This window comes from Lepidothrix coronata, unplaced genomic scaffold (assembly GCF_001604755.1).
Source record: "Lepidothrix coronata isolate B3197 unplaced genomic scaffold, Lepidothrix_coronata-1.0 Scaffold25, whole genome shotgun sequence".
NCBI classification, from domain to species: Eukaryota; Metazoa; Chordata; class Aves; order Passeriformes; family Pipridae; genus Lepidothrix; species Lepidothrix coronata.
This window is the reverse complement of record NW_016690205.1, coordinates 4,293,036-4,308,754: the sequence shown is the minus strand read 5'-3', so window position 1 is coordinate 4,308,754 and position 15,719 is coordinate 4,293,036. Positions and strand designations below refer to the sequence as shown.

Here is a 15,719-nt window from a genome sequence, read left to right as displayed (position 1 = left end):
TGTTTGAGTTGCCCTGATGAGCCAGGAGACCTAGAAATCCCCTCCCATCATTGCTGGTTTTCTCAATAAGAATAAACAATAATAACTACAGCATAACAGTCATTTCTTTAAGAAATCATTTTCCTCCAGAAGCCTTGTGAGCCTTTCCTGGTTTTTTGCCTGTTTATGTTAAAACCATTCCTGACAATTTGACAGCCCAGGCACAAAAACTATTTACCAAGCTCATTCCCTCCAATGAGTAATAAGTGAGTTAGCAATTGGAAATTTCAGTGGCTGCTGTAACATCACTCAAAGAGCTGTGTCTTTATCCCAGTCTGCCTCTGGAATGCTGATTGCTTTCCATGGCTGGGGTAGGGGCAAAGGATGGGGTATTGGGGCTGACTGTTTCAGAAGGACCTAAATGAGACTGCCACTGCTTTCCTCCACTCTGCTTTTCTCAGATTGCTTTGAAGGAGAATTTATAAAATGTGTTTAAATGCAGCAGCTGCACAGCAATATTTCCACAGCCTGCTGCCTTCTAACATGAGCAAAAAATAGGGGCAGGATGTTGTCCCACTGCTTGGGAGCAGCACAGTTAGCTTTGTATATCCAGGCAGATATTATCTAAGGAAGATATTATCTAAGAAAACAGTGAAACTCTGAGAACCATTTTGCTCTTTACTCCTGAGAGCAGTGCTAGCCCTGCCTTACCTTGGAAAGCTTTACAGAAGCCAATGAAGTGACAAGAGGCTGTGAACATCATTCTAACCCACTTGTTTTCCCTGTGTTCCCTAAATTGTTAGTGATCCCTTGCTAAGTCAAACTGACTTAACAGAGTTGAAGAGCAATTTTATCTGCTGCTATTTCTGTTAGAGAGATGAGATTCCAGCTCAGCTGATGTAACTCGCGGCTTGTGAGAATAACCTTGGAAAAACAAATCCATTATTTTCTGAAACTCCTTATTACCTTGTTCTACTGAGACTAAAGTTTGCAAAAGCCCACACATGGCACTATCTAATCCATAAGTGTGAAATTGGGATGTATCAGGTAGTGAGACTGCAATTCATACTCATTCCATTTCTCCAAGCTCTATTACTGATGTATCCTGATAAGAGATTACATGGAATAGTGTCACCATCTTTCTCTGTGGCAGCCCCAGAAAGCAGCTATCACAAAATAGAGCTGTAGTCGTGATGCTCAAGAACTGCAACACGGGTCCTGGATCCTCTCTGGAGGCAACGGAATCATTCCACTGCCTTCTGTGGAAATAAAACACCACAGTACTGAATCAGGATTGGTGTCAGAGCACTTGAGTCGTTTGTGACATGTGGGATTAGAGCCATATAGCTGGAATAAACCAGCCTCCCTCAACAGCTTCTCTGGGTTTACTACACTTATTGGGCTTGTTGAATCGAAGGGCAGACAAGGCTGTTTGGATCAAGTTGTCAAATTTCATGCATAATTCATGATTTCATGCCTGGCTTTTCTTGGCAGAGCTATAGGCAGCCTCTTGATTTAGGGCTCATTGTGACTGAAGGTTGTCTGCTCTAAATTTATCTTCTAAATTTATCCAGGAATGTACAAACCGGTGCTGTAACGCAACTACCTGCACCTTGAAACCAGGAGCAGTGTGTGCACACGGACTCTGCTGTGAAGACTGCCAGGTAAACCTTGGGAAATGTTTCTTTCCTGTGGAGTGTGGGCAGTATTCCATGATTTTCCTACTGCAGAGCAGTGAACATGGACGGAGAACAAGTAAATTGGTATCAATAAGTGTTACAACGCTTGTGTATCATGTAAGAAATTTTAAAAAAAAAGGAGCAGATCACCAGACTTTTTAAATGTCTGTGCTATTTATGGCCACTTCATTTGCTCATGCAAAACCTCTTTTTTTTTTTAATGAACTTTTGCATGCTTTGATTTTTTTCATGCTTACATGGCAAGCAGTCATTAAATGCTGAACCATCTTTTTGGGGAAGGCTCTTAAAATATTAATTCTATCAACAGCGTATGTATTTTTAATAGCAGATCATCAGCTCTTGTGGTCTCTTAACATACTATAAAAGCCAACTTGCCACAGGCATTTACCTGCTTGAATTCTCATACCACGCCTTGCATATGGGCTAATAAAGCATTCAGCAAGTTCCCATCGTGTCTGTGGCAACCATCTGCCTCAGAGCTCAGAGCAGCAAGTGCTCACCACAGTGAGCAAATGTTTTTTAGCAAAATCAATCTTCATTTCTCTTTGCTTTTTACCAAAGGGAAAGTGATTAAAATACAGGGCTGTTCCGAGAGCACACCTATCTTTTGTGGCTGGTGTTGAGAAGTGAATGTTCAGGCTGGAACATTCCACTGTTGCCTAGTGGATGCCTTCAGCTCCTAAAAGAATTTAGTTACTCAGGGAAATGGGGACAGGATAGGAACAGTTACATGGACTTGTTGTGTAATTAAGTTCACAGAATCACAGAATGTGCTGAGTTGGAAGGGACTCACAAGGATCATCGAGTCCAACCCTTAGCCCTGCACAGGACCCTCCCCAAGAGTCACACCATGTGCCTGAGAGCATCATCCAAACAGTTCTTGAGCTCTGGCAGCCTTGATGCTGTGCCCACTGCCCTGTGGAGCCTGTTCAGTGCCCAGCTACCTCTGAGGGAAGAACCTTTCCCTGATATCCAAGATAAATCTGCCCTCACACAACTCCAGTCTCCTGTGGTCCTGTCCCTGGTCCCCACAGAGCAGAGCTCAGGGCCTGCCCCTCCTCTGCCCCTCCCAAGGAAGTTGTAACTGCAGTGAGGTCTCCCCTCAGTCTCCTCTGTTGAAGAGGGAGTCTCTGTTGAAGTTGAAGAAGACCTTGATGCCCATGACGGCAACATTTCCTTGAGGAAGCATAACTCATTAAGGTTGAAATGACCTTCAAGATCATCCAACCCAACTTTCATCCCAGGAAATCATCATGCATCTGAATATGTAGTCAAGTGGGCTGGTGACTTCACGAGCTCTAACACAGCACAGTGTTCTGTGATCAGTGGGCTGCCCTGGTCACTGCAGTGCTGTTACAGCCACATGGATGGAGAGGGCTCTGATCTGACTTTTGGCCAGTGCTACAGATCATCACAGTGTTTCTGTGCCCGTGTGTTCAGGCACGATGGAGGAGCCACACTGGAAACACCAGGGCTGGGTTTACCTTCTGCCCTGACCCACGTGAGCCAAGTTTGCAGCTGCAGCTCCAGCCTGACCCTCCTTCCTGCCAAACCCTACCCAACACGTGTCAAACAAATGCCTTTAAAGAGCTGTGTTACCCTTACACTGTCCTCTGCAGTCAGCTGGTGGGGGGCCAGTGGAAAGAGCTGCTCATGTGCTGCATGTGCAGCAGTTAAAGTTGTTGTTTGTTTTGCAGTTAAAACCAGCGGGGATTTCTTGCAGAGAGTCCAGTAATTCCTGTGATCTGCCAGAGTTTTGCACGGGAGCCAGCCCTCAGTGCCCAGCCAACGTGTACCTGCACGACGGGCACACGTGCCACGGGGTGGATGGGTACTGCTACAATGGCATCTGCCAGACCCACGAGCAGCAGTGCATCACCCTCTGGGGCCAAGGTGAGTGTGAGAACAGAGCTGAGTGTCAGACAGGCTTGGGGGGGGGAAAAAATAACCCATGTGATTTGGAGGGATTTTATACAGCGCCAATCTGTATCTATTCTCTTCTGAAATGGAGAACTGAATAATGAGGGAATCACTTTGTGATTCATTTTAGCCTTGATTTGCTGTCGTGTTCATCTCTTGCAGCAGGAGGTAGAGAGCAACATTAACTAGGCTCATTCTGCAACATGCTGCAAATGGATAGGTGAGCTTAGACAAATCATTTTATACTGACTTTGATATGGCCTTATGTCACCCTACAAAGTGCTGAATTGCTCTTGGCAGGTTGAAATCACATCCCTTTTCAGATGGTGTGTGAGCTTCCTCCTGTGCTCTAAATAGCTCATCTGCAAAACATATGTGTCTGCCTACATCCCAAACCAGGGCTCAGGATTTGACATTAACATGAGACTCTCGTATCATTGGGTGCATTTTGATTAACTGGTGTTACCTGTAAACTTGCCTCCTGACAGCACTTTTAGCAGGGTATGCACTGAGGCAGAAAGGGATTTTATTCTCCCACGGGAATTTAACTCCTTTGTGTAGAAATCTAATAACACGAGTTCTTGAATTATCCTGAACATATATCCCAGGAAAACTACTCACCTTTCAGTAAAGCCCTGTGGTCCTTCCACTGAAATGCAAGTATTAACTCAGTATCTTGCTATTGCCTCTTGCAATTCTGTGAACAGATCATGTCTCCTCTGGCATCTCACTGACTCCCTCTCTCAAATTCGAAAACCACTTTTACGTCTCCTGAGGAGAAACATTATTTAGAGATAGATGTAATTACTTCTTTTAAACTAACTTTTCCACCTCCTTTAGCCTCTTCCAATTCAGGATCTCTCTGCCTTTAACTCTGTTCCAAAACTTATCAATATAATGACACACAGATGTTTCCTTAGTCAAAATCCTCCTCAGAAGTCTAGTGAAGAACTTATCTTCCCAGGGACATGGACCATTCACAATTTCTCTTTAAAAGAGCATTAAAGCATCTCAAGAACTAGTATCAATGATAGAGGCAGCAGGTCAGCTGGACCACGTGGGCATAAGAACATGCTCAGGAGGAGTTCCAGCTCAAAATAAAACTCCTCACGTGGAACAAACGGTGCATCTGATCCCCTCCTCTGTATCCCACGTGCACCACAGAGTTAATGTGAGCTCATACAGGCACGGGCAGTTACAGCCTCCAGCCTCAGTCAGACTGGGATATTTAATTCCCTGGATACAGAGACATTTTCTCTTGTATAAAGCAAAATCTGCTCCCGATCCAGTTTCCCAGGCCATGGAAAGTTACTCGGTCAGGCTGTGAATGATTTCAGTGGCTGAGAAAAACTCCTCTAAAGGTCAGGGAGCTGAGTTGCTGCAGTTGCCTTGCCAGGGCTGTTTCCTAACACAGCAAGTCCTCCAAACCCCCTGGGCTCTCCTAATTCTTTCCTGTCTTCCTTCTTGGGACTGTTCAATATGGGCAATGCTGTGCCTGGAGTCTCCAGTGGTCAAGGCTATGGGGGTCTGCTTACGAGAAAGATGTTTTGTTAAGAACAAAGTTCAAACAGACTTTTACTGGAATAACCTTTTTTTTGTGTCTTGGGAATGTCCAAGGATAAGGATTTTGAAGAGGGGGGATGGGGCATGACCAAACCTGAAGAGAAAGTCTTAATTCTTGTCATGTTCTTGGAAATATAAATTAGAAATAATCGTAGAATTAGAGAGTGGTTTGGGTTGGAAGGGACCTTAAGGACTATCAAGTTCCAACCCCCTGCTATGGGCATGGATGCCTTCTACTAGATGCCTATATTCTGGATTTAAAGCCTACAGATGTGAATATCCATTGCTTTATCACACACCTGGTTGAAGTATGAAGTGGCAGATGTGGGGTTGAATAGGAAGAGGGGGTAGGTGGGTCATGCAGTCGAAAAATATCATGGTACAGATTAAAAAAAAAACCACAAAAAAAAGTCTTACCAGCCTTGCTTGCAGCACAAAGAGAGACTTGACATTCTAAGATGTTCTGTCTGGACTTTGTATCAAAAAGATACACTGGAATTTTTTTACCAGATTGTTGTATTTGATTAGAATTGTTTTTAACAACTGTGTAAGAGTGAAATAATTTTGTGCTTTTTAAAACAAAATTCCATCCCATAAAATTAAAGCAGATCGCAGCTCATTTTTATTATATTCTTATTTTCTTCTTCCCAGTAGGAAAAACCATGCAGAACAAAATGCAATAACTTTTCCTAAAATAATATTCAGTATATTGAATTCCTTGTTAATGTCTTCCTTTGTATATCTTTCTTTATTCATCAGGTTACAGATGTCCAGAAGCCCAATGATAAACGTCAATCTTAATATTTTTAGGTCTAGTTAAAGAAAAATGATGAACACTGTCAGAGATTGTTTACATCAGGCTGGGCAATAGGAAACCTGCTTCCAGAAAGAAGTACTTGCATTTCCTTGGGGTTGTTTTTGTTCCTTTCAACAGATAAATTCAAATCAAATAGAGGAATATCTTTTGCTATTTCCTACCTGCATGGAAAGCTTGGTGGGAAAGAGAGGAGGAGTCTCCAAAAATAGCCATAAATTCCTCTTAGAGACCAAGGAGATTCCAGTCTGCTCCCAGGATACTCATCTTTCTCTATTCTCTCTCACCATAATTCATGTCATTTTTATCCTTAAGGAGCAACTTTCAGGAATTGCCTGTGACCTTTTTTTTTTCATATTCAAAAATATCAAATTGCACTGATGTGACCTGTTGATAGGAGTGTGACTGAGAAACACATCAGTAGTGATGTCTCTGTGTGATATCTGCTACTCCATTAGCATTTTCCAGAGAAACAGATACACAGGTAAAGCTACTTAAGTCAAAGAAATTATTGAGTCTCAACTTTAGACCTGTGGCTTTTTTCTCCATTGACAAGAAAATGATTTTTAGGGAAAGGAAGAAGACTGTCAGTGCGTTTTCCTATATTTCCCCAAGAGGAAAAAAAGCAATGATTCTGGGGGGCCAATGGCAGGCATCAACTTAATAATTAGAACACACTTCAGTGTTTTGCATAGACGTGGCCATTTGTTTAGGCAGGAACATTCTTAATTTTGATGTCAATATTTGTTACAAAGACCTGACACTGTTGTAAGAACTTTGTGGGGTTTGCCACGAACCAGGTACAACCCTATATAGACAAAATACATGGGCTGCCCCTCTCAGTTATCTGACCAAACCATTGCTAAGTGGGTTTGGCAAAAATGCTAATTATCCAAGCACTGTAAAGATCTGAATACAGTAAAATCAAATTATTTTGGTTATCACAGTTTTATAGCCAGGCCTTTTCTTTTGGAGAGGTAAACGATATTAAGATATTCTCAGAGGTGGGGACACCATATTCCTTAAATGCAAAAAAAACGCTCATCTCCATCTTGGTCTCTCACAGACGTTAACAGGGATCACCGAGATGGAGACAGAGGCCAAGGGGAGCTTGTGGAAAGTTTGCTTTGCATCATCAGCACAGTAAAACAAGCTTAATGGCATGAAATTCAGGTCCCATGGCAGAGAACTGCATTTTTATGCATGCATTTATTTGCACAGCCTGGGCAGCAGAATTCCAGCCTGTTACTCAGAGGTTGGTTTTTTTCCCCTCCACACCCACAGACATCTGGGAACTCACTTGAACTGTCTTCCTTTGCTGCTGTCAGCCCGAGAGTGGGTGTTTCTCGGAATCAGCACCATGGTCAGAACTTTCTCTCTTTCCTTTTGGGAGCCCCTGCCGGTGTTTTCTCATCACAGCAGGTCTGAAATGACACAGCATTTCTGTCCCACTCCCAAGATGTACAACATCTCTTTTTTTTTTTTTTTCTTTGCAAGTCCGTAGGGAGAGAAGTGAACTCATCAATATACACATTTGGAAAAAAAAGAGTCTCCAGCCTGACAACTGCAGTGCTGAGCTTTGACCTTCTGCAGCTTCAAATGGCTGATTTAATGCCTTGAATAAGGCTTGGCGTGGAAAGGCTGACAGGACCTTAATTACAGGGTCATGATACTATAATTACCAGTAGCAGAGTGAAATAAACTCTGCTCATCCAGCTCAAAGCACTTAATAACCACTAGAAATCTTTCACAAATCATTCTGCCTCTGTCTGCAGAGGCAGCAAAATAGAGAGAGACAGGACTTTCTGCTTCAGCTTCTGTGGTGCAATCGTGATAAATGAGCTTCCTCCAGAAACACAACATTACAATTCCCTTCCTTAAGCACCCTCTGAAAACCTCCTTTTAACTTGGTGGCTCCATCTGTTCAGTATCTTACACTCTGATATGTTTTCATCTATAAAAAGTCCAAATATTATGAGAAGCCAGCCGGGAGAGGGAACAGCCATCTGAATCCCAAGCACCAGCATGTGTTAGTTTGAAACCAGATAAAAATTGAGGCTGGATTTTGGTTTCCAAGTCACAGATCATCATTGGGTACCAGGTGTTTTCACACACACACTGCTCTGAGCCTGGCAGGGGAGAGTTTTTTTGTACTCCATGAGATCTTTTTTCTTGTCTAGTGTTATTGGTTGGAGTTAAAACTCGCTGCCTGAGCCCTGCAAGGATGCTGCAGATGTGCTTCTATTCCTGCAGGAAGAGAGCAGGCTGCTCTCCATCATCTGTAGAACACTTGACTTCTACATTAAAAAAAAATCAACCATGCAAAAAAGTTTAACCAGGTGAAAGAGGAAGATAAATACCTGAAACTCTCTCAGTATTTCAGTGAGCCCTTTCTCCTTATAACACCGTTTTTAAAATAAGCCTTTATGTCCCTTGCAGTCAAAGCACGGAACATGAGCATTCATTTTGATTTTCATTTCATTTTGATTTTTTGGTTTTAGAAAAAGGAGTTTTACTTGGCCTCTAGCTCACAGCATGTTTTTTCCCTTCCCTCCCAAAGCCAGCATAGTATATGCACATGTTAATGTTTATCTCAAGCTGAATAGTTGATATTTGCCCTGGAAAGATGAGGAGGAATCTACATGCTGAAAATGGAAATTTGACTTTTGCTTTTTGCACAGTGCCTTGTCTGGATGCTTTTGTTGATTTTTTGATTATTGCTTGTAGTTTTATGAAAAGAATTTAAAGAATCCTGCGTGAGTCCCCTTTAATAGTTCCAGATTTGAAAAAATATTCTGAACTCAGCAAGCTTGATCGTAATCTTGCAAAGAATTTCAAGCTCTTGTCCTTCTCTCCAGGGAACCAACAGCTCATATTCTGTTCCTTCTGTGCCTTTCTTTCTGAGTTTTCCAGTTAAAGTCTGTAAAAAAGAGAGTGCTGTCTTAAGCCTCTCCAACTTTTAATATTTTGTTCTTAATAGCTTTAAATTGCTGTTCAGCAATATATAGTATTAGTCAAGCTTCTGACTGTGAAATGCAGATAGTTAATTAAGTTTTAATCTCTGAGTTATTAGTGAAAAGATCCACACTGACTGGAAGTTTTACAATCATATATGTATTTTCTTCTCTAGGAATCTGACCCGTTTTTTAAAAAAATAGAGGATTGGGTTTTTTTAAGGCTTTCTAATGAAATCTTCAGGATGGCTTAAATAAATGCTATGTTTTACCCACAGTTAGAGGCATACACATTTGGAAGTGGCTCAAAACATTTGACAAAAAGGAAGATTCTACCAGATGTTCTGTCTGTGTTAAAGACCAGGAACACTGTAGAAATGGTGTATTCTCAGCCTTTAGGCCATCACGTTATTTGCTGCCAAGTTCTTTTTGTTTTAGTTTGGCTGATCTGTCAGAAGTACAAAAATGCAGCTAGCAGATCTCTGGTCAGAGTTTTAGCCAGTGTATCTCCTTAACACCTTGTCTCCTCAGAGCCAGACTCCCTGTTGGAACAGTTGAAATGTTGGGAATGACCTGATTATGCTGTTAATTGTCTTCACAGAAAGAAAATATGGAGTAGTAAAAAGCCCTAAAAAAGGGGCCTCTTAATCTTGCAAAGAGCAGCAATTATTGACTGGAAATAAAAGCCACACTTCAGAGCAGAACAAAGGGATTAAATACTCATGCATGGACTAATTAATTGTTGCAGCAGGGGAGCAGATCCTCCACCTCTTTGACATTCCAGATGAAGGCATCCATCTTCCCCTACGAGATATTCCATAGTTGCTCATAATCTGGGGGAAAATGGTCAGCAGATTGTCTGTATAAAACATTAGAAGAGATGTTCTATTAGTAACCTTTAACTTCTAAAATGTAGAGATGAGTAATCTGCCTGCACAGACATTTCCAGCCCTACTCCCACCAGGGAAGTTCCTTTGCCATTAGGATATGTCTCCATCATAAAAGGCCACAGTAGATAAGAACCAGATGCTGCCTGTCTTCCCAGATGCCTGCTTGTACCACCATGGTAGAAATGGCCCTTCTTTCAAGTCAGTCTTTCCTCTTAGGAGTGGATGTCCTGAGGATTAAGGTGGGAATGGGTTCCCTTCCCCTCCTCAATCCACTACCCTCAGTTAGCAGCAGAGTATTTCCCTTTCTCATGTCACCAGATCTTTACAGACACACAGCACTCTAGTTTACAACTGGATTTTTTTTTCTAGTTTTCTTATTCTGAACTGCACTTAAACAGGCCTTTCTTGAAAAGAATTTTCTTTGGGGTCTCACCAAAACCATATGGACTCCTGTAAAAAGAAGGGAGTTAACTCACCAGTTGTCCTTTCTCTGTCTTCACCAAGCAAGATTTGGCATCTCCTAAAGGTTTTTGTGTCCTAGGAGGATTCACAAGAGGGATATCACCTCAAGAAATCCTGAAAGAGTTCTGCATTGTGTGTTGCTCTCAGCATTGCCAAGAGAGACAAATCACAGTGGAAATCCCACACATCCAAGCTCTTCCATTAGCATGCTGATCCAGCACGACTGTTTTGTTGGGCTTCATCAGCATGCAGCTCACATCCCACCTTCCCCTAAAGCATCAGAGGAGCTCAAAGGAAATTATTAGGAACACCTTGTATGAGATGAAAGTTCTGATTAGGTTTTGTTTCAGGTGCGAAACCTGCTCCTGGGATCTGCTTCGAGAGAGTCAATTCTGCCGGCGATCCTTACGGCAACTGCGGGAAAGACTCCAAGAGCTCCTTTGCTAAATGTGAACCCAGGTAGGGTCCCTCCCTACAGCCACAGGAACAGATGGTGCTGGGAGAGGGCTTGTGCCATTGAAAATTATCTGCCTGATCTTTGGTTTTGTTTAATTCCCATCAGGGATGCCAAATGTGGAAAAATCCAGTGTCAAGGAGGAGCAAACCGACCTGTGATCGGTACCAACGCTGTTTCCATAGAAACCAATATCCCGCTTCAGGAAGGTGGCAAGATCCTCTGTCGTGGTACCCACGTGTATTTGGGTGATGACATGCCTGATCCTGGTCTTGTACTGGCAGGAACCAAGTGTGAAGACGGAAAAGTAAGATTCTGAAATACTCCCAGACGAGGAGAACATCACCCTCATGCCGCCAAGTATTTTGTACTAAACTGACATCTTTTTTCTTTGTTTTTTTTTTTTTTCCCCACAAAATAATTGTTTCTCAAACTCAGACTGAGTCAGTTCTTAATCTCTTCTGTTGGACACTGTTCTGGATTATAGATTTGCAGATGCAACTCTGAGCAACCTGAGCAACCTGGTCTAGTAGAAAATGTTCCTGCCCATGGCAGGAGGGTTGGAATTAGATGATCTTCAAGGTCTCTTCCAACCCAAACCATTCTGTGATTCCGTTTGAGGACATTCCCAAGTATCTGTCCATATAGACTTGAGGTTTTCTGCAAAATCAGTACAACGAAATACATTACAGGCTTACTAATGAATTTGTGAGTTCAATGTATTCACCTTCCCAGTGTCCCTGGCATTGCAAAATTGTCATTAACCTCACTTTAGGTTTCAAAGTACATTTTGTGTGCTGATTATGGCTCCCCATTACTTTTATTTTAATGCAGGAAAAATTATCTCTGTCATAGAAAAACATAAAGCCATTGATGCTCAAGGCACCAAAACTGATTTTTGCAATCTTATTTTGCAAACTTAGTGAATTATCCACTATGAATATAGTCCAGATTTCATATGGCTGAGTTTTGCTTTTGTGAGAAAAGGAACTGAGAAAGATGGGAGACAGCCATGAGTTTACAGCGGGGGAGGAATGGAAAGAAGTCCAAGAACTATTGAAATGAAGGAGGTTTCCATACCCTCAGTGGACTGTTTGCAAAAAGGAAAAAAAAACAAGTCCTTTGATAATTTGTGGTAAATTCAAGTAAGCCTCTAAATTTCTGAATGCTTTTGAATTACTTTGGATTATCACCCTGCACTGGGAACTGGTTTGAAATACATCCCTCGTGAAACTACAGTTCTGTTACAGAAAACAACCCTTACAATATTTCTAAGTCAATCTGTTACAAAATGCCTTTTTGAAGAAAACTCAGCACTGGGAAAGCACCCCATTATGTTTTGATAATGAGTATTTAATCTTTCTAATCTATCTAATCATACACATACACACTATAGAACACACAGGCTAATACTTACGAAATTGTATGTTTTACTTTGAGGACATTAGTGCATTTGTATTATGGATTAAGAATATGAATTCAAATATTCTTGGGTTTTCTAAGCTGGGGATCCACAATTTGAAATGCAGCCATTTTAATGTGATCAGAATTCTGTGAGCTGCTGCACTGTGAATATTTGAATTGTGAATGCTGCTGTAATCAGACCATATTCTCTCCCTGCGTGCATGTTGATGCCAATTCACTCTAATTTCCTTTCCATTTTTCCTTCTCCCCAGGGGATAAGTGCCCTGATTAAGCATCCCTGTCGCCTCCTTCGACACTATTCCCTGCTTAATGCTAATTATTGTGACTGACTTCTAGTACTACTGAACTGCACTGCAGTAAAACAGTAGCAAAATTGTGCAGTGGCGGGGGTTTGACTTTTGTTGTTGTTGTTGTAGTTGTTGTTGACATAGAATAGGAACAGTTATTCCAGTCCTAATATCTTCCTTTTCCAGTTTTGATTAGGATAACTTCTCACTGCTAACATCCTCATCAGTTGTTTGGTTGTTTGATGGCATTATTAGATGGCACTCATCTTGCTGCACTTCAATTTTCAGCTCTATTAACAGAGTAAAGTTTACCTGTAATGTCTGAAAAACAAAAAAATATTGAGTTTTATTCCTTTGCATATGCTATTTGTTTACTTCTTTACTTTACTTTGCATATGCTATTTGTTTGCTTCCATTTCCATTTAGGTCATTAGCCTTTGAATATGGTTGGCTCACTTTTGACACAAAAAAAATTGTTTAACTTGGAAAAACTTTTCGAAAGGTCTCAGTTTTCCTGAAGAACAGTGATGAGCCCATATATATGTCAATGAACTCACTGAAATATTCAGGCTGCCCTGGGTCCAGGTTCTGTACTAGCATGAAAAACATTTTGCTGTAAACAGAACTATGATAATTTACACCATGAGGAGACCTGAAGCTTTCCTTGAGGAATTACCTGCTGCTGTGAAGACACAAATTCAGACAGATCAGGTACCTGGAAGAATCCTGCTCAGTGCATTCCTAGTCCCGAAAACATGCAAATTACTGGTTTTTAAATTGGCTTTAAAACCTCCCAGACCCCAGGGGCTCAGCACTAGTTCCACTCCAGTGAAGTTATGAGGGTTTACTTGCACAAGCTCAGCATACCAACCAAATAGGAGCTCTGTGGGAAAGTCAGGCTTGGCCAGCATGCTGGTGAGAGCAAAATTCAACTTTCACAGATTTGGATTTAAAAGGGCTGAGAAGAAGAAGACACCTAATCTTGGTGTCCTTATCTTTGTATCAATGTAATTATATATATATATATATATATATATATATATATGAGTACTGGGAAATCTTTGACTGCTAAAGAAGCCTTGAAGGGTGAGCAGAGAGGGACAGGAAGCCTTGGGAGCATCAGCCCTGTTAAAACTCTTTTCCCTTATTCTGCAGATTTGCCTCAATCGCCGGTGCCAGAACACGAGTGTTTTTGGGGTCCACAAATGTGCGACAAAGTGCCATGGACGTGGAGTAAGCATTATAAAAACACTGTTTTTATAATCAGTCAATAACTATTGGACAAGAATTCACTTTATGTTATAGCTTTGGGATCTATCATGGTTTGTAATTGATAAGTCAAAGTCGGTGCAGTAATTTTTTATTATGTATTTCTGTTTTTACTGTCCCTTATCTGAAATTATTTTTATTTGACAAAGAAATATTTATCAGGCAGCAATTATCTTGTCCTTAATTAAGAGTCTGTGGTACAAAGGAATGTTGTCATCTTCAAAGCAATTTTAAGTCTAACCTTTCATCATTAAGAATTCCCATTAATAGTTAAAAAAACCAGTTTCTCCATAGATACAAAGAAATTAAAATTTTTGAATTGAGCATTTGACGTATTTGAATTGAGAGGCAAATGAAAAAGCATTTTCAAATGTATTAAAAGCATTCCAAAAGTATTAAAATAAAGAGAAACCTTATTGATGAGTTTCATGGCATGAAAGTGGTGCAGGATGAAAAATCTGATGATATCATTTAATAACATTAGTGTTTTGAAACCCAGTTTATATTATGATAATGTTAATTATGTCAAGCTATGCCTTATTAACCTTGATTTGCTGATGAGCTGTTTGTTTCTGTGAAAAGCTGTGGCAACCACATTGGAAGAGCTGTGGAAATTCACTGTCCTCTCCTGAAAAAGAATCTGAATTTGCTTTAACCTGTTTTATCCCTCTGAATTTGACAAACTGAGCAGTGTTGATGGTGCTGCCTGTTATCATTGAGCTCAAATGAGCAGCAGCTTGGATTGGCATCTTTAAATCTGTACAGTGGAAATTCTCTGGTGCCTCCTGAGTGGCAAAAAATGACCTTGTGGAATTTTAAATGAGAACTCCTGTAGTGCTTTAATTAAAAAAAAAAAAAAAGCTTAACAAAGTATAATTTTAATTATCTTCTTGTCTTTGAAAAGTAAATCATTTATTTTTTAATTTTACATGACCACAGCCAGTCTGGGCTCTGTGAATGATATTTCATTACTCTGCAGACACAGCCAGAATAGTGTTTCTGAGAGCCTGCCAGCTGACCTGGCCAGAAAAGTGCATATTCAGAATAACCCAAACTCCTTTGAACTGATTTGTGTCTTACTGAGAAACCCATTTATGAATCTGTTCTATGGGTTCTCCATGGTAGTTGTAGATCAGAGATGATCAGGGTTAGCACAGAATAAAGGGCCATATTAACAATGAGCCTTAAGCCAAAAAACTTCATTTTAAAAACAATTTGATCATCTACAGGTGACTGTGACATCTCAGTGTTCAGTTTTAGGCCCCCCACTGCAAGAAAGCCTCTGAGGGGCTGGAGCGTGTCCAGAGATGGGAACAGAGCTGGGGAAGGGTCTGGAGCACCAGGAGCAGCTGAAGGAGCTGGGAGGGTCAGCCTGGAGAAAAGGAGGCTCAGGGGGGACCTTCTGGCTCTGCAACTCCCTGACAGGAGGGGGGAGCCGGGAGGGAAGTTGGGCTTTGCTCCCAGGGAACAAGGGACAGGACAGGGGGAAACAGTCTGAAGCTGTGCCAGTGAGGTTTAGATTGGATATTGGGGAAAATTTCTTCACCCAAAGGGTTGTCCAGCCCTGGCACAGCTGCCCAGGGCAGTGGTGGAGTCCCCATCCCTGGAGGGATTTAAAAGCTGTGAGGATGTGGCACTTGAGGACAGGGGTTAGTGGTTAATGATTGGACTCAGTGATCTTAGAGGGCTTTTCCAACCTAAACAATTCCATGATTGTATGTATTCTGACAATTCAGCACAGAACTTCACCCTCTATATTAACCACACAGCCACTCCTTGGGTGGTAGCAAAAGGAAATAAGAAGCATTTGGACTGTGGGACCTCCTGAGGAAAAATCCATGACTCTACTGGCTCTGTCTGCTCCGTGCAGTGGGAACAGGCCGATGTTAGTGATGGGCTCCAGTCTTCTGGAGCTCTCTTATTCTGCAGGGGGCATTTGATAGATCAGGTCTTGCAAACTGTTTCTTAACTCAGATTAAAACCACCAGAACAGGGTGGACAT

The 15,719-nt window shown here is 41.5% G+C and overlaps 1 protein-coding gene across 2 annotated transcripts in view; it reads left to right on the top strand.

Moving 5' to 3' along the window:
• Positions 1–15,719, top strand: part of ADAM12 (ADAM metallopeptidase domain 12) — a 182,026-nt gene that overhangs the window by 155,070 nt on the left and 11,237 nt on the right. For both annotated transcript variants that reach the window (XM_017809137.1, XM_017809136.1), the window contains exons 13-17: positions 1,554–1,643; positions 3,377–3,572; positions 10,633–10,741; positions 10,845–11,043; positions 13,604–13,681. In XM_017809137.1, the coding sequence (XP_017664626.1) occupies positions 1,554–1,643; positions 3,377–3,572; positions 10,633–10,741; positions 10,845–11,043; positions 13,604–13,681 (672 nt within the window). The remainder of the gene's footprint in view (positions 1–1,553; positions 1,644–3,376; positions 3,573–10,632; positions 10,742–10,844; positions 11,044–13,603; positions 13,682–15,719) is intronic.